General features: G+C 39.8%; 1 protein-coding gene across 1 annotated transcript; it reads left to right on the forward strand.

Moving 5' to 3' along the window:
• Positions 1-19,368: 19,368 nt before the first annotated feature.
• SCGB3A2 (secretoglobin family 3A member 2) lies at positions 19,369-21,934 on the forward strand. Its single transcript, XM_058543507.1, has 3 exons — positions 19,369-19,423; positions 21,313-21,515; positions 21,911-21,934. Exons 1-3 carry the CDS (start codon positions 19,369-19,371, stop codon positions 21,932-21,934), a joined length of 282 nt encoding a protein of 93 aa, XP_058399490.1.
• Positions 21,935-23,047: the final 1,113 nt, after the last annotated feature.

Here is a 23,047-nt window from a genome sequence, read left to right on the forward strand (position 1 = left end):
ATTCCCAAGATGGAATGCTAGGCAAACCATGTTTTATTATTGATCTCATTTACATATGAAAGCAAAGACTTGAAGAGACTGTTTTCGTGTAGCTCACTGCACTAGGAGCTAACAGGTCTGGGTCTTGAACTAAGACCTCCTGATGCCAAACTATATCTTTTCCCCACTGCATTACAATGCTTTCTTATTATGGGGAAAGGGTGTCTTGAAGCTGGGCCTGGAGGTGTTGGGCTCTCTCCCAGTGACTCTCCAAGTTCTTTTAAGGGAAGATGGTCACACTGGCTGCATTTAGGAGCCAGACATAAGATAGCACCAATGTCTAATCCTTACGAATTATTGTTTTCTCAATTTCTTATGGGAAACCTAGTAACTTCTGCCTCACTTTGTTCGTATTGCTGTCTATTTCTGTTTTGTTCTCTTGTTTCTATATTTAAGTCCTTCAAGTTGTGGGGAGAGTCTTCAATTCTGTTAATGCCTCCATGTTTTTGCTTATGCTGTTCTTGCTGCCTAGAATGCCTTTCCCTCCACTCTTTTCTATTGGTGAAATCCTGCACACACATATTCTAGTAGATTGAGTTGCTTTTTCCTCTCATTGCTCATAGTACTTGGTATATGCTTAATTCTAGCAGTAATGCCTATTTATCAGAAATCATTGTCTCAATATTTGTCTTAGAAACCACATTTTATTCTACTTCCACCACTTAAAATCTTAGGCCAGAGATTTAACCTCTCTGAGCTTTATGTTCCTCCTCTTTAAAATGGATATATAATATTAATACTTCATAGGGTTGTTGCCAAGCTCTAAAGGAATAATCTTGTGAAATATTTGGGAATATATCTGATACATCAAAAATACTTGATAATGTTGGTTATTATTATTTTTGTTGATGTTGTCATTATTTTCATTATTTTATCTCATACACTTGATTTAGCTAGCCATTCCATAGGCATGTGTTTACTTATAGTACTGATAAAGATTCAATGAGATAATATATGTGAGTATGAATTATAAAGTCTAAAGAGTTAAAGCAGAATGCTTCTCCCAGAAGGCACTCACTTTTTCTCGTCTTATTTCCTCATTTATTTCAGTGAAGCCTCCCTCTTCTTGACCAACTCCTATCCAGCTTCCCATAAGCGTCTCCCCTAAATGGCCACCCCCAGACAACCCCTGAACCCTGCTGCACTGCTCAGTAGTGAGCCCCACACATTCACCTTGGCTAGCTTGGGGCTCTGCTTCCTTGCTGGGACTTTTGCAGCAGCCAAATCCTTCCTGGAGGTTTTCTGCTGTGTGGGGGCTATGGGATTCTGAAGGCTTCTGTGTCAGTTGTCAGAGTCAAGAAAGCTCTTTGCTCGGGACCTAAATAAAACAATTGAAAAGAGGAAGCCAGGGACATGTGCTAAGGTTTCTCTGAAAGCCTAGAATTCTTTCAGTTTAAGAACTCAGGGTAAGAACAATTTTTACTCCTTAGGGACTTGAAGTTTGATGTCCATTGGTCCAGGTAATTGAAACTTTTAGGAAATGTAACTGTATCTTTGATGGAATTTCTGTCTAAGATCTTTTAACAAATATAAAAAGAAGACCAATAAAAAAGTACATGAGCATGGTAAAGCTTGATGTTAATTCTAATGGTAACAGCTAATATTTACGGAGTGCTTAGTAGAGGGCAGCTTTAACCTCTCTGTTGTCCTCTACTTTGGTATCAGAAGAGGGTAATGCTAACATTCTGAAAGACCACATCAGAGAATGTCTTATGGAGATGGAAGGACTGATTGCTTGATCATAGGTGGCCATAAAATCGCTGGACTTTAAAGGATTAATTTTGAGTCTTAATTTTGAGACTGACCTGTAAAATGAGCTTAACATTATTGAGGCTTAGCTATAAAATTAGTATAGATTTTTGTAGCTTAAGTCCAGTTAATAAAGACAATTTGACAACCAGAAAACATAATACAAATGTGTGAAATGTTATTTGGTTTAAAATAGTTTGGAATTTAAAATGGTAAAGATGGAATGTTATATCCGTATAATTATGTTACATCCTTATAATTAGTGTTACATCCTTTTATAAGGATGTAATGTTAATCTTCAGACAGGCCATCCTCATGTGACACTTGGGTAGATGAGAAAACTGAGGCTCAGAGAGCCTCTCTTTGGTCATGGCACAATTAGGATGGCTTATTCATTGCATCTTAGGAACATCTAGGGACCTCACCTATGTGCAGAAAGTCAGAACTGGATACCTCCCCAAAGATGGGAGAGGTAACTTGGTGGGAAGACCAAAAAGTGAGTGAAATTTTAAAATAGGAAGAGAGGGGGAAAAGATAGCATTAGAGGTAATAGTTGAATATAAATCTGGATTTAAATATTGAATATAAATATATTAATGTAAATCATGAATATGAATCTGGCACACTCCTGTTAACAATAGCTTGAAACAATCTATAGCGTACAAAACTTTGTACATCATATCATCACAAGTGACCATAATTACACATCCAAGGGATCATATATCTTTTTTAATTTTTTTAATTTTTAAATTTTATTTTATTGTAAGAACACAACATGAACACTTAGATTTTTAAGAGTTCAATATGGTATTGTTATCTATAGGCTCAATGATGTATAGCATATCTCTAGAACTTATTCATCTTGCATAACTGAAATGTTATATTCATTGATTAGCAACTCCTCATTTCCCCCTTTTCCCAGCCCTTGGCAACCCCCATTCTGTTCTTTGCTTCTATAAGTTTGACCATTTTAGATACCTCATGTAAGTGGTTCATGCAGTAGTTACCCTTCTGTGACTGGCTTATTTCACCTAGCATGATGCCCTCAAGGTTCATCCACATTGTCAGGAGGATTTCCTTCTTTTTTTAGGGCGGAATAATATCCAATTGTGTGTATATACCACATTTTTAAAATCCATTCATTTGTTGATAGACATGTAGATTGTTTCCACATCTTGGCTATTGTGAATAGTGCTGCAATGAACATAGGAGTGCTAATATCTCTTCAAGATCCTGATTTTGATTCTTTTCGATAAATACTCAGAAACGGGATTGCTGGATCATATGTAGTTTTATTTTTAATTTTTTGAGGAATTGCCATAGTGTGATGGATGATGTTAATTGATTTTCAATTGTTGAACCAGCTTTGCATCCCTAGGGTAAATCTTGCTTGATCATGGTGTTTAATTATTTTTGCATCTTTTTGGATTTGATTTGTTAATATTTTGTTGAAGATTTTTGCATCTATGTTCCTGAGAGATATTGGCCTGTAGTTTTCTTTCCTTATAATATCTTTGTCTGGTTTTAGTATGAGGGTAATGTTTTGTATTAGTATTAGGGTAATTTATTAGGATAAATACTGCATGAATCCACTTACATAAGGTACCTAAAATAGTCAAACTCATAGAAGCAAGGAATAGAATAGTGGTTGCCAGGGGCTGGGGAAAGGGGGAAATGGGGAGTTGCTAATCAATGGATATAAAATTTTAGTTATGCAAGATGAATAAGTTCTAGAGATATGCTGTGCATCATTGATCTATAGGTAACAATACCTTATTGAACACTTAAAAATGTTGACCTCATAGAATAAGTTAGGAAATATTCCCTCTGCTTTTATCCTCTGAAAGAGATTATAGATAATTGATATAATTTTTTCCTTAAATATTTAGTATAATTCACCAGTGAACCTACCTGGGCCTGGTGCTCTCTGTTTTAGAACGTGATCAATTATTATTCAATTGCTTTAGTAAATGTAGGCCTATTCAGATCCTGTATTTCTTCCTTTGTGAGTTTTGGCAGATTGTGTCTTTCAAGGAATTGGTCCATTTCATTTAGGTTATTGAATTTGTGGGCATAGAGTTATTCATACTATTCCTTTATTATCCTTTTAATTTTCATGGATCTGTAGTGATGCCCCCTCATTTATTTCTGGTATTAGCAATTTTTGTCTTTACTCTTTTTTTCTTAGTTTGCCTTGCTAGAGACTTGATTTGATTGATCTTCTCAACGAATCAGCTTTAAGTTTCATTGACTTTCTCTATTGATTTACACTTTTCAATTTTATTGATTTCTGCTCTAATTCTTATTGTTTGTTTTTTTCTGCTTACTTTGGATTTAGTTTGCTCTTCTTTTTCTGGTTTCCTAAGGTGGAAAATTAGATTATTGATTTTAAATCTTTCTTCTTTTCTAATATATGCATCCAATGCTGTAAATTTCCCTCCAAGAACTGCTTTTGCTGCATCCCACAAATTTTGATAAGTTGTGTATTAATTTTCTTTCAGATCAAAATATTTTTTAATGTCTCTTGAGATTTCTTTTTTGACCCACGTTTTATTTAGAAGTATATTTTGGGATTTTCCAGTTATCTTTCTGTTATTGATTTCTAGTTTAATTCCATTGTGGTCTGAGAGCAGACATTGTATGATTTCTATTCTTTTAAACTTGTCTTTTAAATTGTTTCATGGCCCAGAATGTGGTCTTGTCGAATGTTCCATGTGAGCTTGAGAAAATGTGTATTCTGCTGTTGTTTGTGAAGTAGTCTATAGACATCAGTTATGTCCAGTTGATTGATGGTGTTGTTGAGTAAAAAATATCCTTATCAATTTTCTGCATGCTGGATCTGTCCATTTCTGAGAGAGGGGTGCTGAAGTCTCCAACCATGATAGTGGATTCATTTATTTCTCTTTGCAGTTCTGTCAGTTTTTGCCTCATGTAGTTTAAGGCTCTGTGGATGGGGGCATACATATTAAGAATTTTTATGTCTTCTTGGAGAATTGACTACTTTCTCAGTATGTAAGCCCTTCTTTATCTCTGATAACATTTTTTACTTTGAAGTCTGTTCTGTCTGAAATTAATGTAATTACTCCTGCTTTCTTTTGATTAGTGTTAGCATGGTCTATTTTTCTCCATACATTTACTTTTAATCTATAAGTGTCTTTATATTTAAAGAAGGTTTTTTTGTAGACAACATATAGTTGGGTCATGTTTTTTGATCTCCTCTGACAGTCTCTGTCTTTTAACTGGTGCATTTAGACCATTGACATTCAAAGTGGTTATTGGTACTGTTGGATTAATGCCTACCATGTTCATTACTGTTTTCTGTTTGTTTCCCTTGTTCCTTGTCTCTATATTTGTCTTCATTGTTTTTCTGCCTTTTGGGGTTTTAATTGAACATTTTATATAATTGCATTTTCTCTCATTTCTTAGCATATCAGTAATACTTCTTTTTTTTTACTTTTTTTTAGTGGTTGCCCTAGAGTTTGCAGTCATGCATTTATGACTAATCTAAGTCCACTTTCAAATAACGCTATACCACTTCATGGGTAGTATGAATATCTTATAATAACAAAATAGTCCTAATTCCTCCCTCCTATCCTTTATATCATTGCTGTCATTAATTTCACTCATATATAAGCATACACAAGTGTATGTATATAAGCATACATAAATACATATATACATATAATGTACATATATACATATATACATATAATTGAATACATTGTTGATATTATTATTCTGAACAAACTATTTGTTAGATAATTAAGAAAAAAATAATAAAAGTTTTTATTTTACCTTCACCTATTCCTTCTTTGATGCTCTTCTTTACTTTATGTAAATCCAAGTTTCTGACCTATATTATTTTCCTTCTCTCTAAAGGACTTTTTAAAATCATTGCTTGCAAGGCTGTCTACTAGCAACAAATTCTCTCAATTTTTGTTTGTCTGAGAAAGTCTTTATTTCTCCTTCACTCATGCAGGGTAATTTCTCAGCGTACAGAATTCTAGGATGGTGGAATTTTTCCTCTCATCACTTTAAATATTTCACTCCACTCTCTTCTTGCTTGCATGGTTTCTGAGAAGTCAGATGTAATTCTTAGCTTTGCTCCTCTATAGGTAAGGTGTTTTTTCCCTTTGGCTTCTTTCAGGATTTTTTGTTTTATTTTATTTTTTTAATTTTTTTTTGTGAGGAAGATCAGCCCTGAGCTAACATCCATGCTAATCCTCCTCTTTTTGCTGAGGAAGACTGGCTCTGAGCTAACATCTATTGCCAATCCTCCTCCTTTTTTTTCCCCAAAGCCCCAGTAGATAGTTGTATTTCATAGTTGCACATCCTTCTAGGTGCTGTATGTCGGACGCGGCCTCAGCATGGCCGGAGAAGTGGTGCGTCGGTGCGCGCCCAGGATGGAACCCGGGCCGCCAGTAGTAGAGTGCGCACACTTAATCGCTAAGCCACGGGGCTGGCCCAGGTTTTTTTCTTTATTTTTGATTTTCTTTAATTTGAAAATGATATGCCCAGGTGTCTTTTTTGCATTCATCTTGCTTGGTGTTCTCTGAGCTTTCTGGATCTGTGGTTTGGTATCTGACAATAATTTGGGGACATTCTCAGTCATTATTGTTTCAAATATTTCTTCTGTTCCTTTCTGTTTATTCTCCTTCTGATATTCCCATTACATGTATATTACACCTTTTGTAGTTGTTCCAGAGTTATTGGATAGTCTGTGTTGTTTTTTTCAGTCTTTGTTCTCTTTGGTTTTGGTTTTCAAGAATTGTATTGATATATCCACTAGCTCAGAGATTCTTTCTATGGCCTACCAGTCTACCAGTACGCCCATCAAAAGCATTCTTCTGTCTGTTACACTGTTTTTTATTTTTTATCTCTAGCATATTAATCATATTTGTTTTAAATTCCTGGTCTGATAATTCCAACATCCCTGCTATGTCTAGTCTGATGTTTGCTCTGTCTCTTCAAATTGTGTTTTTTGCTTTTCAGTATGCCTTGTAATTTTTTTTTTTTTTTTGATAGCTGGATATGATGTACTAAGTAAAAGGAACTGCTGTGAATAGGGCTTTAGTAATATGGTGGTGAGTTGTTGGGGGAGGGGAAGTGTTCTATAGCCCTATGATTAGTGAGCCTGTGCGTCTCTGGACTATGAACTTCACAAGTGTTTCTCAGTTTCTTCTCCTCCCTTAGGTGGAACATGATGGCTGGAGTGGGCTGGAATTGGATATTTTCCTTCCTCAATCAGTCAGGCTCTGATAATACCCCAGCTGGTTAGGCTTTGATTAACTAGTTTCCCTTGAGGGCAGCCCTTGCTAAAAAGAACAGAGTGCTCTTGCATATTCCAAAATTGTTCCTTTTCCTCTTTCCTCTGGGGGAAGCCCAAGGGACTTTTCTCTGTTTTTTCTCCTATTTACTATAGGAATCTCCTCAATCTTCTGGAGGTAAATCTCACAATATTTTGGAGACCTCCCCATGGACTTTTTAACTCTCAGAGTTGTCCACACTGAGATTCCAGCAATTCATGAATGACAGTTCAGGTTGTCCTGCCCCAGCACTGGTTCCCCAGGTGGTTTCCACTCAGGAGTCTTGCTCTGGTAGCCCTGTAATCGCCTGGCTGCCTCTCCAATCTTGGGGTAGCAGTTTGCCCTGTGTTCTCACCTGTCTTATGGATCCAAGAAGAGTTGTTAATTTTTCAGTCTGTTCAGCTTTTTACTTGTTGATAAGACAGTGTGGTGACTTCCAAGCTCCCTACATGTGAAACCGGAAAACAGCTCTATCCTTTTTAAATTTCTACTATTGTTGATGATAGTATCTTGGAAGTCCTGGATTTGGCACCCGTGGACCAAGAAATGCATGGAGGATTGAATATTAATGCAGCCTGTGTTCACCAGAATGTCCGTTTATCAAGGTTCTGGTATGACGGAAAGATCCTGAAGGTCTCCCCCTACGCTGCTGAATATTTAGGGATGCTGTAAAAATCTCTGTGGATTAGAGGCTCCCAGGGCTTCCAGGTACATTAGTCAATTTGACTGCTCTGCCATCACTCTGTGCACATCCCCCTGCCTCCACCCCAGACACACAAATACACACACACACGTGTCTCTCCAAATCCACTATAATCGTTTCCAAACCTTCTACTACATTTGAGATAGTGTTTCTTTTAGCTAGCTTATCATCTAAGAAGTAAAACAAAAAACAAAAACAATACCCCTCAATCCCCCTTTTTAACTTGGCAATTCTTTATTTTCCTCTAGGACAGAGCCTGGCACAAAGAAGGTATTCACTAACCTATTGTCAAGTTGTTTTGCTTTGTTTTCTTTTGTACGGAAACTGTAGCACAATTTCCGAAGTGGCCACAAGAGGGCACTTGTGAACCATTTTGAAAATGATTCTTGTTCAACATTAAATTTCACACACTTGTGGTTTCCCATGGTTTGGACTTCTTCTTCCACCCTGGAAGAAATACAGTGAACAGTTATGGGGCTTCTAGAGCTGGGAGGCATATCAGACATGTTCTTATCCAGCTTGTCAACCTGAAGGCCCTAGATCTTAAGATCTGTTATAGTGTCACTCTTTAAAATATTGGTGAGGTATTGAGAGATATTTTAAATATTTTGAAAAAGAAATATTGTCAGTATTTATATTGGTGTTGAACATCAGGTAGCTTTGCTTTTGACTTAAATTATTGTAACTTTGCTTCTTTGATAGCCAAAACCTTAAAAAATTGGGACCCATAGGGAAAAATAATTTGTGCATCGACTTTTACTTAGTTGGAGACTTCTGCTTGTGATAGAGTTCTGGAAATGGTGAGTGGGAAGCTTTATAAGTTTTAAAGTAGTTTGTTGCAGTCTTGAGCGTATTCTTCTTGAATTAATCTTCAGTTAAGGAAGCTGTTGGAATCTATGATCATCGAATCAGAAATGGTAATGAAGATAATCTAATCTATCCTCTTATCTATTATAAGAACATTTCCTACAGTAAATATGACATTAGCCAACTTCTATTTGTGGGTTTCCATACTGAATCACTAAACTGTACCTTCTTGTAATTTCTAAGCACATTTCAAAAAAACTCTCAAATTCTATTCTATATCCAAGTTTATTCTTCCTTCATTGTGATAGCCCTCCAAGTATCTGAACAATATTTTAAGGTCTCCTTGATTCATCTTATTTCTAGGCTGATGTTTCTATATTCATTAACTGTCTCTCATAGGATCCTTTGAAAGCCTGGACACCCTTCTTAATGAGTTTGTTGTGGATGAAATATGGCCACACATTCTTTGCAATCTCTCCCACCAAGACGTCCAGTCTATTTTTTCTCCCCTTGGATCTGGACTGGTTCTTTGGCTTGATTGGAATAATAGAATGTAGCATAAGAGATGCTGTGTGTCTTCTGAGGCTGAGAATTAAGACATCTACAATTTCAATTTTCATATCTTAGAATGTACTTTCTTGAACTCATGGACAACCAAGGCCACTTGCAGACAGCCCCTGCTGAGCTCCTAGCCAAAGCCAACTGCAAATGCCAGTATTTTGTATATCCACATCCCAGTGCCCCAGTAAATATGAATGAAGCAGAAGAAGAATGCAGTCCTTTCAAAGAATCATGAGAAATAATACACTGTGGTTGTTTCAAGACACTAAGTTTTGGAGTAATTTATTAGGCAGCCTTAAATAACTAAAAGATCCAGGTTACAAATGGCTTAAAAGTGTTAAATTCAGATCTAAATATGTTGACTGTGACTAATAACCAGTAATAAATGAGATTTTTTTCTTCTTTGATTTTGATATCACATTTGTATAATTCTAGTAGATTTTTACAGCTGTGTTTTCACATAACCTGTGGCATTTGAAATAATATCTGAGACCAAAACACTTCCTGCTCATGTTGATTTAAAAAGAAAGACTGTTGATCTTAGGTCTATCGCTTATTTCTCAGTTCCTGAATTTTTCAGGAATGAGTCCTGAATTTTTCTCTAGACTTGATGGAATTATAACCATCATTTTCATTATAGTAATACCTAACTGCAAACCAAGGGCCTGAATATATACCATCTCAGTTAATCCACACAATCATATATAGGAGGAATTAATGATCCTCCTTTATAGGTGAATAAGCTGAGATTCAGATAGGTGAAATGATTTGCTACAGAAATTAAATGAGATTGGGGTGGATGAAAACTTCTCTGACCTCTCTCAACTGTTATTTCTATTTCTTCATCTATATAAGTGGATGGAGCTAGTAAACTAAAGTGCGGACACAGGATAAGAACAGAACAACTTCTTTCACTGGAGAACTGACTTAATTAAGAGAGGTGAGGGCATCCATGGGGTTTGGCCTTGGATTGGAGTCAGGGCCCAAATGGAGCAAGAAGGACATCACTGTGGCGACGGCTAGCAAGAGTCAAGCCCTTGCAGAGTGAGGAGGGCATTTGCAGATGCCTACATATACACACATATATTCCCCAGCTCTGTCTATGGAGAGGGCCATGGAGCAGGACACCCCTAGTAAAAGGAGCAACCTAGTGCCTGGATGATTCCACGATGTTCCTCTTCTACTAAAAAGAACTAAGGGTCACTCCTTGGAGAAAAGGTGTATTCCAGGGCTGGGGCAGAGAATGTTGAAGATGAGCTTGGAACATCTTGTAGGACCAGAAAGCAAGGAAGCGCACAAAGAATGTTGGGGACACACCAAAGAGAAGGAGGCCAACTTGAAGGGGCACTCAATGGCAAAATTTGGAGCAATTTGGTTATCAAATAAAACATTATAGTAATGGATTATAATCTATTTAATAAGTAGGAAACCATGAGTCCATACTGATATTTAAACAATAAACTGCAAGTTTGATTAGGAATAGGATGTTTACATAGTTTCAAAGTACCTTCCCACAAAATATGTGTTAATTACAAGAGGAAAAAGAGTACAATGGAGAAGTCTGGCAGACTTCATCTTAATCAAAGGATCAAGATGAACAACGTTAAGTCAGTAAGAGGACAAAGCATGTGCTCACTTACAGGATCCAATGAGAACACAGCCTGACTTCTTGCATAACCTGGACCTAGCCTTGAGGAAACATCAGTCAAACCCAAATTAAGCAACATTCTATGAAAAAACTGGCCTGCACTCTTCAAAAATGTCATGGTCATGAAAGTCAAAGACAGACTGAGGAACTCTTTCAGACTGAAGAAGACTAAAAAGATTTCACAAGTAAATGTAACACGGGATTCTGAACTGGATCCTTTTGCTATAAAGGATATTATTGAGACAATTGGTGAAATCTGAATTGGGCCTAAGGCTTAGATGGTAGTAATGTATCAACGTTAAATTCCTGATTATGGTCAGGTGGGAGAATGTCTTTGCTTGTAGTACGCACTAGTATTTGTGAGTGATGGAGCACTGGGTCAGCAATTTTCTTTCCAATGGTTCTGAAAAAAAATTCTTTGTACTATATTCAGATCTTTTCTGTAAGTCTGAAATTGTCTCAAATTAAAAACTTTATACCCAAAAAACCTCCTTTATTTGTTTACTGGATACAGTGATTATTTTTTCCCCTCTTTCTATTCTATGTAGCAAGCCAAAGAAATATGGAATTCCTTAAAGGGAAAATCATAAATAAAAGTCCCCAAATATCACTCAAAATTAAATAATTGAGAATCATTGTTCATGAACTTGTTGGTAATGGTTCCTTGATGTGTTTGAGGTTATGGTTAGGAAGCTGGAAAAGTAAAAGAAGAGATGGAGAGATTGGTGATAATAATAATAATAATAATAATAATATCTAACATATTCTGAGGTATGCATTTTTTTTGGTAAGCATTTTGCATATGTTAACTCATGACTTCTCATAACAATCCTATAAGGAAGTCACTTCTGTTAGTCTCATTTTATAAGTTGATATAACTGAGGCCCAGAGAGGTAAAGTAACTTTCTGAAAAGGAGGAAGTAGGATGTGAATCCAGACAGGCTGGCCCCAGGACCTATGATCTTAATCACTAAAGGAAGAATAAGGCCATTCAAGGAACAAAAGAGCATTTTCAACACTGGGAGGATTTGGAGACGCTGGAGACAGTCGTTGAGCAAACATCATCGACTATGAACATTTGTGTGGGCCTTGCCAAGAGCCCGCACGCCTTAGTAAAAAGGCCTTCCCCACCTTGTTCTGCTGGTCAAAGAGTCCTAGTGTACACATTTGGGAAGGGGGAAATGACTTATCGCTGACGTGCTGAGTGAGGACCTGTGACTTGGCGCCATGCACTGTGAACTTCTGGTGTTCCTCCTTGAGTTGCACCCAGGTGATGAAGGCACAGTTGCTGCTTCTTGGAAGAGTGTCGAGCACACACATACAAGACAAGGCAAGGCCAAGGCCTTGACTGATTCAATGGCTAAAGATACAATGAGACACTTTAGATTTAGATAGTTTATCACTTACATGCACAGCAAAGAGGAGAATAAGCCCAAAGTGTCAGATCTTGTCATCTTTGTCCCATACATCAACAAGGAAGACACCAAACCAGAAGGAGCCAGATGACTACCACGCGAGCTATGGGATGCCCTGTTGCTGAGGAGCCAATCTAGACTACATTTAAGAGGTTTTGGTTTTACATTCTGCAGCTGTGTTCTGAGGGAGATATGGCAGACAGCCCCGCACCTCATAGAACCTGGGAGGCAATGAGAAACGTGTTATGACAGCCTCCCAGGGGAGATGGGAAGGTGAGTGGGAGATAGTTCATAGCAGCTCCTACCAGACTTCTGTCCTCTTGGATTCCAGGAGAATCACAAGGTGTTTCCCCAAGATTAAGACAAACTGTGATTCAACCCTTTGCCTGCGTGGATCCCTGCAAGGTTGCCAAGGTGCGTGGTGAAGTCATTCCCCTACAAAGGGCAGTTGAGAGGCAAGGCTTAGGACAGGATCATGGTGTGGAGAATGCCTGCTGGACACCGGAGAGCTTCCCTCTGTGAGGGCTTGACACCCGTGCTGGAAATAAGGGGTAGCAGATGCTATCCTGGTCCCCTGAAAATACAGTGACATTAGCTGTGAGTGTGAGATTGGGCCATGAATTGGCAGTATATGGGCATCTGGGCCCAGAGTCCTCCTGGTCTCTAAAGGGCTTTCTGCTTCCCTTTACACTAATATGCTTTATAAACTCCTATGACCAGGTTTCCCCCTGCTCAGGAATCCATATTTCTCACTATTGATCAAGTCTGGCCAGATAGGCAACAAAAGTAAAAATAAGTAAGTGGGATTGTGTCAAACTAAAAGGCTTCTGCACAGCAAAGGAAACCATCAACAAAATGAAAAGGCAACCTATGGAATGGGAGAAAATATTTGCAAACCATATATCTAATAAGGGGTCAGTATCCAAAATATATAAAGACTCATACAACTCAATAGCAAAAAACCAAAGAATTCAATTAAAAAATGAACAGAGGATCTCAATAGACATATTTCTAAAGACATACAAGTGGCCAACAGGTACATGAAAGATGCTCAACATTACTAATTATCGGGGTAATGCAAATCAAAACCACAATGAGATATCACCTCATAGCTGTTAGAATGGCTATTATCAAAAAGACAAGAAATAACAAGTGTTGGTGAGGATACGGAGAAAAGGGAATCCTTGTGCACTGTTGGTGGGAACGTAAAGTGATGCAGCCACTATAGAAAACAGTATCGAGTTTCCTCTACAAATAAAAAATAGAACTGCCATATGATCTAGGAATTCCACTTGTGGGTGTTTATTTGACGAAAACAAAAACACTAACTCAAAAAGATACATGCACCCCTATGTTCATAGCAGCATTATTTATAATAGCCACGATATGGAAACAACTTAAGTGTTCACTAGACAGATGAATGGATAAAGAAAATGTACACACACACACATACACACACACACACACACACACACACACACACAGGAATACTACTCAGCCATAAAAAAGAAGGAAATCTTGCCATTTGTGACAACACAGAAAATAGATTGGGGGTTACCAGAGGCAGGTGGGTGAAATAAGTGAAGGGGGTCTAAAGTAAAAACTTCCAGTTATAAAATAAATAAGTTATGGGGATGAAATGTATAGCATGCTGACTATAGTTAATAATACTGTGTTGCATATTTGAAAGTAGCTAAGAGAGTAGATCTTAAAAGTTCTCATCACAAGAAAAAAAATTCTGTAACTATTTTGGTGATGGATGTTAACTAGACTTACCTTAGTGATCATTTTGCAGTATATACAAATATCAAATCATTATGTTGTACCCCTGAAGCTAATGTAATGTTGTATGTCAATTATACCTCAATACAACGACAAAAAAGTCTTGCCAGATCGAGTGCTAGTCTCATTCAGGCAATCAGAGTTTACTCTTTTATAGTCATACTTTCTCATCTAACTCATCTGACACGATCATTGATTGTTTGATTGTAAACTAAACATTTGTTTGAAATCTTCTGTGGTCAAACACTGTGAATGAACAATGCTGGGCACAGAAAGAGGAAACAGGTGCTGTCCACACATCTTTCTTTTCAGGCCACCTAATTGTCTCAATTTGTTTTCTAAATGAAAACATTGCATATTCTAGTTTTATTTCTTGTCTTCTCCGTTTATCTTAATCTTTGAATTCAAGAACTGCTTGAATTCATGAAGTCTTCCTTGAAAAAATCAAGCCTGGACGGATCATGTATTTCCCCTCCTGATGCTCTCTAGATTTGCTTTGATTCAGTCTTGGTTTACCCATTATTTCCTGCATTTCGTCCTCCTGGGCTCACATTCCATTTGGATTTCTCTGTAGCTAGAAAGCGGCTAAAAGTTAGCCTCAAATGACGATGGACTGAATTTGACCAATATGCAAGGCAGCCAGGAACAGATTGTTTTGCTTTTCTCCAAGCTTTATGAGGTTGATATTCTAAACTATGATATTTGACTATGCGTTATGTGCTCGGGTTTTCAAAGACAAAATTTAAGCCTATTTCCTCCTTTTACATAGAGGGGAATACAGGCCACTTTTGACCATCCAGTTTGCAACAAGTAGAAGAGAGAAGATAACAAGCTCTAGTTTGACGTTTCCAGTGTGACTTCAGCTAGAAGGAAGAGTGTTACATCTCCACACAGTTGGCTTCTTTATAACTGTCATTCCTCTTACAGAGGGAAAAAAAAAGACTTACCGACTTGCTTCTAACAGTTTTCCTTGATATAATTAAACTGAGGCAAAAGGCATGCCTGTTTTTTTCTTACTGCTGTCTTCCAGGATCTGCCACAGAGCTGGATACACCAAACATACTCAATAAATAATTGTTGGATGGCTAATTGAATTTCCACTCTCAATTATAAGTTTAATCTCCACAAAAAGTCCATTTGAAAAGCACAGCCAAGATTAATTTAGAAACACTGGCATTCATTTCCTTTTGTTTCATTTCACTTCATGAATTAATTTATTTAACAAATGCTTACTGGAAATGCATATTAACTAAGAGTTTAAAGGTAAAGAAATACAAATCAGAAAAGAAAGGACTCAAATTTTGGCCCTACTATTTACTATCTAGGTGACCTTGGCAAATAATTCATCTCTTCCAGCTTCAGACTTCTCATTTATAAAATGGGATAAAAGCTCTTATTGTCAGGGATTTTGCGAGAATGAAATGGGCACCATATGCAAAGTGTAGTGCCTGGCACTGATTAGTGGTTCCTAATAATATGATCGAGTCTGTAAGGCTCTGTGTTAGGATCCAAACACATACAAGGCAAACCCCCTCAAGATGTTTACAAATTAGCCCTGGGAAAGAAGACATTAATACAAATAATTATGCTGCAAAGAAAGACAGCGTCAGTACTATATAACAAAGGCACAAGAATAGGCTAGGTGACTGTTGCAAAATATGTTTTATTGTTATTCAGGCAAGTAGATCAGGGGATGACTACCATTGAAAAAATAGTTTGTTATAGGGATTCCAAAAAAAGGGGGCACACCATACTGCAGGAGGGTGGGGGGCAATGGGAAGCACCGGGTTTGTCAGGAGAGTTGGGGGGAAAATTGGGCAAGAGCTTTTATTGTCGTTTCCATGGAAAGGGATGGGTGAGACAAAGTAAGCAGGTTTAGGATAGGCTAGTTTGAATAATTCAGTGGGTTCTGGAGTGTAGGGCTGTCCCTAGGTGTCTGGTACCTGGCCCTGGGATGATTAGGGCTGGGGGATAGTAGCCCAGAGTATAAGCCTCCATAAAGGAGGTGGTTGGCAGTGTGGCCTCTGGGTTGGTTGATTTGCATATGGAAGTTGCACTCCCAGGTGAGCTGTTTGCTGTCTAGCTGGCTTTGGGAGGAGCAGTCTCTCTGGAGCCAGCCAGGCCCCAAGATGTCAGAGCATCAAAAATACAGAATCAATACAAATACAGATTAATACAATGTCTCAGAACATAGGAAGCTTGGAAGTAGCCAAGTCCAAGTCTCTTTTCGAGTCTGACTGTACTCCCAATCCACTTGTTCTCTATTATAGCACCCTATTTACTTCTTCATAGCACTAACCACTAGTTCTTTTCCTTGTTTGCCTTTTTTTTTGCTGAAGTATATTCTCCCTGAGCTAACATCCATTGCCAATCTGCCTATTTTTGCTTGAGGAAGATTAGCCCTGAGCTAGAATCTGTGCCAACCTTCCTCTATTTTGTATGTGGGTCGCCACCACAGCATGGCTGATGAGTGGTGTAGATCTATGCCCGGGATCCAAACCAGCGAACCCAGGCCACTGCAGCAGAGCACATCAAACTTAACCACTGTGCCGTGGGGTCAGCCCCTGTTTATTATCTTTTTATCCCATTACACTGTCACCTCCATGAAGGCAAGAAATTTGTTTGTCTGGTTTACTGCTCCAGGCCTAGTTCCTGACAGTACCTGGCACACAGTAGATGCTCAATGAATATTTGTTGAACAAATGAGTGAAAACTATAGTTATGTGATGCTTGAAGGTTACATGTGATTTGTGTGTGTGCATGTGCACATATTACTGTTCATATATGTGTAAGTATGTGAGTATTTGTGTTTGTGAGTTTGTGTGCATGTTTTTGTGTATGCAGCAGGTTCTAGTCTTTAGTCTACACCATCCACGTTTACAACTAGGTTTCAGCCAAGACAGCATGTCTGGCGACTACTAGATGGGCCCATCAGAAATCTGTGAGCACAGGGGTCTGAGGAGCTTCCTGGGGAAGAACTCACTTCTGGGACCGGCAGACAAGCTCAAGATAGTCCCAAACACTTCAGAACTTGGAAGGGAGAAGCTTCTCTGTGTGTGTAATGCTATGTTTCTCTTGGATGAGTCTTGGCCCTCCCCTTCGTGGACTCATAACTTGGTGCTTGTGAGAGAGAGGCCTATGTTCAAACACTGAAAGATCTGTTTTTACCAAAAGCTCTACAATATTTTAGGATGCTGTAGTAGTCAGAATCCAGCCAGAAAATCAAAACCATACCAGGTGATCAAATAGGATGAATTTAACTTGGAAGATAATTTACAAGGTGCTAGAAATGCAGATAAAGCAACAAGGGAGGAGGCGAGTCAACTCTGGGATTGGAAAATGTCAGAAGCTGCTACTGCTTCTTAGCTAGGAGGGACAGAGTGAGGAGGTGGGCCCAGGAGCTGAGCCTACACATTAGAAGCTGGAATAATGGTGAGTGGGCTTGGCTGGGGTGGGACCATAGATGAAGGGCCTTTCTAGAAGGAGCTGGAGCCATGGAGAAGATGCAGTCACTGAAGCAGGGAGAGAGAGAAATACCCTGGCTTCTCTCTTTCTCTCGCCTCCAGTCTTCTACCAGTGCCTTCCACTAGCCAAACCTAACCAGACACAGTCGGCAAGGAAGTCTGGAAACCACGGTCTGGAAAACTCAACTTCCTATAGTACAGAGCAGAGCAGGGGCCCTGCAGGGAAAGGATTTGAAAGCAAACTGGCAAATGACAAGCATAGATGAGGGCAGAGCTGGTTAGTATCCCATAAAGAGATCAGAATATAAAAATAAAGGATGGCGTCAACTCACCACCACTTTGCCGCACGACCTTGGCCCTTTGAAGATTTAGACACATCACCTTCCTTTGCTAGCTGGTAAAACTCAGGAGAAAGAGAAGCTGTCTCTGGCAGAGAAAGCAGTAGAAGTGGAGGATCAAGTATGAGTCACGGTAATTCATGATCTCTTTCATGATGTTTATAAAGTAGCAGAAAAATAAAGACATGGCGGTTAAAATTTGGTAACTTATAGAAATTACTAACAGGTGACACATTAAGTATTAATTTTGATTTGGTACAGTTACATCCTCTGTCTGCATAATTTTATTAAATCCTATAACAATAACACACCTTCAAGTGGGGGCCCAACTACTCCTGGCCTAGTGCTTGAAGGGCCTGTGCCTTGGCCCATCTTCCTCCCAGTGTTCTGAGTCCCTCTTCGGTGGCAGGGGTGGCTGTGACCAGCAGTGTCCTTTGGCCAGGGAGAGCTTGAGCTGAAACTTGGACACACTTAGGCCTAATCCCTGTTTCTCTCCTTCAAGCATTTTTTTTTTCCCACTCCCTTGCATATGAGGCCCACCAGATGCCCCCAACGAACTCCGGGACTCAGGCTTACAAATAGGGTCATCCTGGGGCCCCAAGGCTGAGTCCTGGTTCCAGAAGGGCAGCCGTATAAGCAGATTGTTCCTGTGGCTGGCACAGTCTTTCTTTTGTGTGATTGCATGGGATTGGACTGCCAGAATGGTTCTGCAATCCATATTTGGGCGACTTGAATTGCTTATGCAGACAAGGTCTTGCAAAAAATGTTTTTTCTCAGGGTGACACACCTTAGGACTGTCTGCTATTAATTTCCCCATTTTAAATGAGGAGACCAATACAATAGACAAAAAACGTCTAATTGAAGATTACGCAAATAGTAAATGTCGAATCTCCCGTTTTTAAAAAGGCATTTTGATTGTGGATCCTGAACCTGTTATTCTCTATGAGGGCACAGAGAAGGCACACCCCGGAGATTCCCAACGTACCTGGGAGATACTAGAGAAGGCAAGAGATCTTGCCATAGGAGATATGTGAGTGGGGATGGAGTGGGGAGAGGTGAATTCCAGAGAAATGTGGGACTACGTGCCATCAAGCTGAGTCTGTACTATAGCAGGGACCTCCGGATTGCTTCTACAACCAGGTAGTTATTGGGTCACGTGATTCTCCAAACTTTGAATGCATAGAAAGCTGGAGGAAAACAGCAGAACTTTCACTCCTTTTAATCCCAAGAGAAAACCTTCCCTTCTTTTCTTCCAGAAGGACTCTTAGAACTCTTTGCCTTCCACTGGCGTCACTGTGCAAAGGCTTGTGAAAGAGGTCCTTGAGAATGCTTTAAGTTAGGGCTTTGTTTCTCGTGGGAACATGAGGGAAAGTGGAAAAATCTTCAATTTGTTTAGTGAGGAAACATGACCTTCGTGCTGTTCTTCACTGGGGCGAGTCAAGTGGCAGTGACTGAAATTCAGGTCCTCGGTGGGTGTATAAATATGTGCATGTGCAGAACCAGCTACGGGCTCAGTTTTCCAGTTCAGTTTTAAACTTCATCACAGATAAGCTGTCATGAAGCTGGTAACTGTGCTCCTGCTGGCGACCATCAGCATTTGCAGTTACTCTGGTAAGTAGCCTGGAACATAGGCTATTTCTCCACTTTTCTGTTAATAGGAACACAACTAGTAAGCCTAGGCTCCCGGTGGGATACAGTGGAGGGAGTTTTAGAACCACAGAATGGTAAAGTTGGAAGGGATTTCAGGGAACAGAAAGCTTTGAGGGTCTTCCCCCGGAAACACGTGAGGACGTACAGAGAGGACATTCACCAAAGTGTTTAAAATAAGAAGTAGGGAGATGAATCATGAGAAGCTGGTGCAGCCTACCCGTATGATGGCAATGTTGGCTTGTGTTTTTACTGAATTTTTGACAGGTTTGTAACTTCACTGGCTTCCGCTGTTTTGTTCTTTAGTGTCCAGGGACAAATATCTATGGGCAGAAGTGGCAACAGAAAAATGGGTAGAGGGAAATAAATATCCTCCTCCTGGAAGAGAATTTTGGAGAGAAAATGTGATAGAAGATGAAGGGAAGATAGGTGCACAGGCTCCATTTTTATGATGTGATGGGGAAATAAAAAGGATGTCAAAGGAAAATGAACTATGGCTGGGTCTTAGCCAGCAGGAGGATGCGTGTTCTTATGTGTGTGCACATGCGCATGTGTGTTTACATATTTGCACGTGTTTTGTAAAATATATACTATACATATTTTTCCCATTCTCTACACGTTCCCTCTGATTCATCTTTTATGTGAAAGTTATCTTTCTAAAGCCAAAGATATAAAATGCAATTGGGGCACATTAGAGTCTTGGTAGCTTCCCATTGTCCTCGGTGGGGGAGGAACTCTCAGACTCGTTAGCGTGGCATTCAAGGCTTTGCAAAATCTGACCTCATCTGAGTTTCGCAGTCTCACCTCCTTTATCTCCCCTCAGCACACTTCACTGGAATTCTGTACTCCAGCACCTCTGGGCAGAAGACTCACCATCCTGTGTATACACTTTCATCTTAACATCTCAGTGCTTTTGTTACTTTTGTTCCTTTTTAAAATGCTGCTTGCCTTCTTTACCTTGTGATCCTGGCATTTGTCTCAAGACATAGCTCCAGCAACATCTCTCCTGGGAAGATTGCTGCAACACTCTCCCACATTGGAATTAGTCCTCCCTTCTTTTGTGTTTCCATAGAGCTTTGTCCATAATGTTAGCACAGCGCATGTGGCACCGTGGCTTGCACGGGTCTTTACCGCCCACTAGACTGTGTGAGTCCTCTGAATGGAGTAGCCTCGTCTTATCCATCTACGTAGCTGCACCAACCGGCATTGAGTTAGTGCCCAATTACGTTTGCAGCATTGAGTTAGTGCCCAATTACGTTTGCAGCATTGAGGTGAATTGGTTGGGAGCAGTTTCCTGGGCTGTGATTGGGTCCATTCATGTCCCTAAGTGGAGATTCTGTCCTTTGGCCTCTAGGCTTGGGCTGTGAAAACAGCCACATACAAAGTACGTGCCTATTCAGTCAATCACCGGTATCTTTTAACTGCTTACTACGTGTCAGGGTCTGTTCTAGGCCTGAGGTACAGCAATGAATAAAACGTAAATTCCTTGTTCTCATAAAAACTACATTCTAGTGAGAGGATGAAGGCAAAAAAAAATATATTTTATGTAATGGTAAGAAAAAATACAGGAGGGTAGAGGGTGACAGGTAGTGCTATTTTATATACCTCTCTGAGGAGGTAACATTTGAGGAGAGACCAAACAATGTGAGGAAGAAAGACGTGTAGCTGTCTGGGGAAAGAAGGTTCTAGGGAGATGGAACAGCAGGTGCAAAGGTCCTGAGGCAGAAGTTTTCATGGGAAATCAAGACGAGTGGGGCTGGAACGGAGCCATTGGTGGACAGAGGGGAAGGTAGTGAGGTCATAGACAGGAGCTGGCTGTGCCTGTTTCACTTGGTTTCCCTTTTGCTCTGCAGCTACCGCCTTCCTCATCAACCGTTTGCCAGTTCCTGTCAATGATGTCTTACCTTTACCTGTGGACAACATTCTCCCCTTCAAGGATCCATTAAAGCTTCTTCTGAATACTCTGGGCATTTCTGTTGAGCATCTTGTGGAAGGGCTAAGGAAGTGTGTGAATGAGCTGGGACCAGAGGCCTCTGAGGCTGTGAAGAAACTGCTGGTAACTACAGCTTGGGGGGCTAACTTGTGAAAGAGCAGGGCTTAGTCATTCTGAACACCCACCCTCCCCACCCCACTCCCACCCCATCCTGTTCTCACTTGTGAACGTGTGTTTCCCCCTTACTGACTGTACTCCATCTTGGTGTGCATGGGCGGGAATCTCAAGGAAAGTCCAATATCTACATTTCTAGAAGGACTTTTTGAATGAGAGAGACCTGCGTTCTGGTTGAGACTTTGCCATTTCCCAGCTCTGTGATTCTGGATGGGACTTCACCATTCTGAGCCTTTGTTTCCCCATCAGTAAAATGGTGGCTAAATAGGATAGTGACTATTTCTGGAAACGTGCTGATTACATTTGAGCTGCTCTTATTTTCCTTTTGTGCCTCTACCTTTCAGGAAGCCCTGTCATATTTGGTGTGACGGCGAATAAAGCAAGAGGGGAGGTGGAAGGAGGATGAGTCTCTCCTCCTCTCTGCCCAAAACTCATTCTATCCGATTATACACCAGCCAACCTAAAATGTAGTGACCCCTGAAAAGAATGAATAAAGCGGCGAATAGATTTCAGTTCGTCTTATTTTTATTTCTGGGGGATCTATTCAGAAGGGCCTAACTAGATAATTTTTCCCTGAGTCATAAACTCTAGAAAGCCTTTTGCTGTCAAGATAACACTCATTTTCAATAAGACAGAATCATTCCTTCCTCTCTCCTCATTTCAAAATTATCTCCATTTTCTTCAACTGTTCTATATCAGACAGTGTTTCCAGACCCCTCATGCTCCTTTTCCCTTCCTTCTAAAGAAATTTTTAAACACAAATGTCTGACAAGACTAGGGTCTTACAAGTTTCATTGGTTTGGAGTCTGTATCACCAGAATGTGGGTTTCTATTAAGTTTGTAGTTGTACTAGGGCCGCTCCATAGCTTTCAAAGACCCTTCCACCAAGTTAGGCCTTTTCTACAACACCCTTTGGCAAATGAGTTCTGGACTGTCCTGTCATTTCCTCCATGCTACCATCTACAATGGTGCCAAAATTATCTTTCCAAGACATTATTCTGGTTATATATGACCACCTGTAAAATAGATCTCAAGCTCCTTAGCAGGGCATACAAGGCCCTTCATGACCTGGCCTTTGCTTATATGTCTCATCAATATTCCTTCCCTCACATGTGCTCCAGTCCCAGCCGTGCTGAAAAGATAACTAAATCTCTCTGCTCCTGACACTTTTATGTCTTAATGAAAAGTCTAGTTTCTTCCCACCTAGAATGTCTGTCCTGGTCTGGCTTCAGACTTGGTCTTGTGCCAGTCTTAGGGCTGTTTGCCCTCGGGTCCATTCCCTACTTTCCCCTGCTCTGCTCTGTGTTGGGGGAAGAGAGGGCATGATGCTGACCCCTGTGGGTTGCATTTCTCAAGTTCCAGCTCAGCTGACATTTGAGCTGCATTCTGCCCCTGGGAGGTCCAGGCAGGAGATTGGTGATGGGAAAAGAGGAAAGCCAGAGTGTCAACTCCTCTCTCTCTCTATTTGGGAGAAGTCTCTG

The sequence above is a fragment of the Diceros bicornis genome, chromosome 1 (genome assembly GCF_020826845.1).
Source record: "Diceros bicornis minor isolate mBicDic1 chromosome 1, mDicBic1.mat.cur, whole genome shotgun sequence".
Lineage (NCBI taxonomy): Eukaryota > Metazoa > Chordata > Mammalia > Perissodactyla > Rhinocerotidae > Diceros > Diceros bicornis.

What these genes read in the sequence shown, in the direction of transcription:
- SCGB3A2 (XM_058543507.1), top strand. Translation starts at nt 19,369, where the DNA reads ATGAAGCTGGTAACTGTGCTCCTGCTGGCGACCATCAGCATTTGCAGT. An exon ending in CAGCATTTGCAGTTACTCTG is followed by an intron (nt 19,424 to 21,312) that starts GTAAGTAGCCTG and finishes TTTGCTCTGCAG; the next exon opens with CTACCGCCTTCCTCATCAAC. An exon ending in AGGCTGTGAAGAAACTGCTG is followed by an intron (nt 21,516 to 21,910) that starts GTAACTACAGCT and finishes TCTACCTTTCAG; the next exon opens with GAAGCCCTGTCATATTTGGT.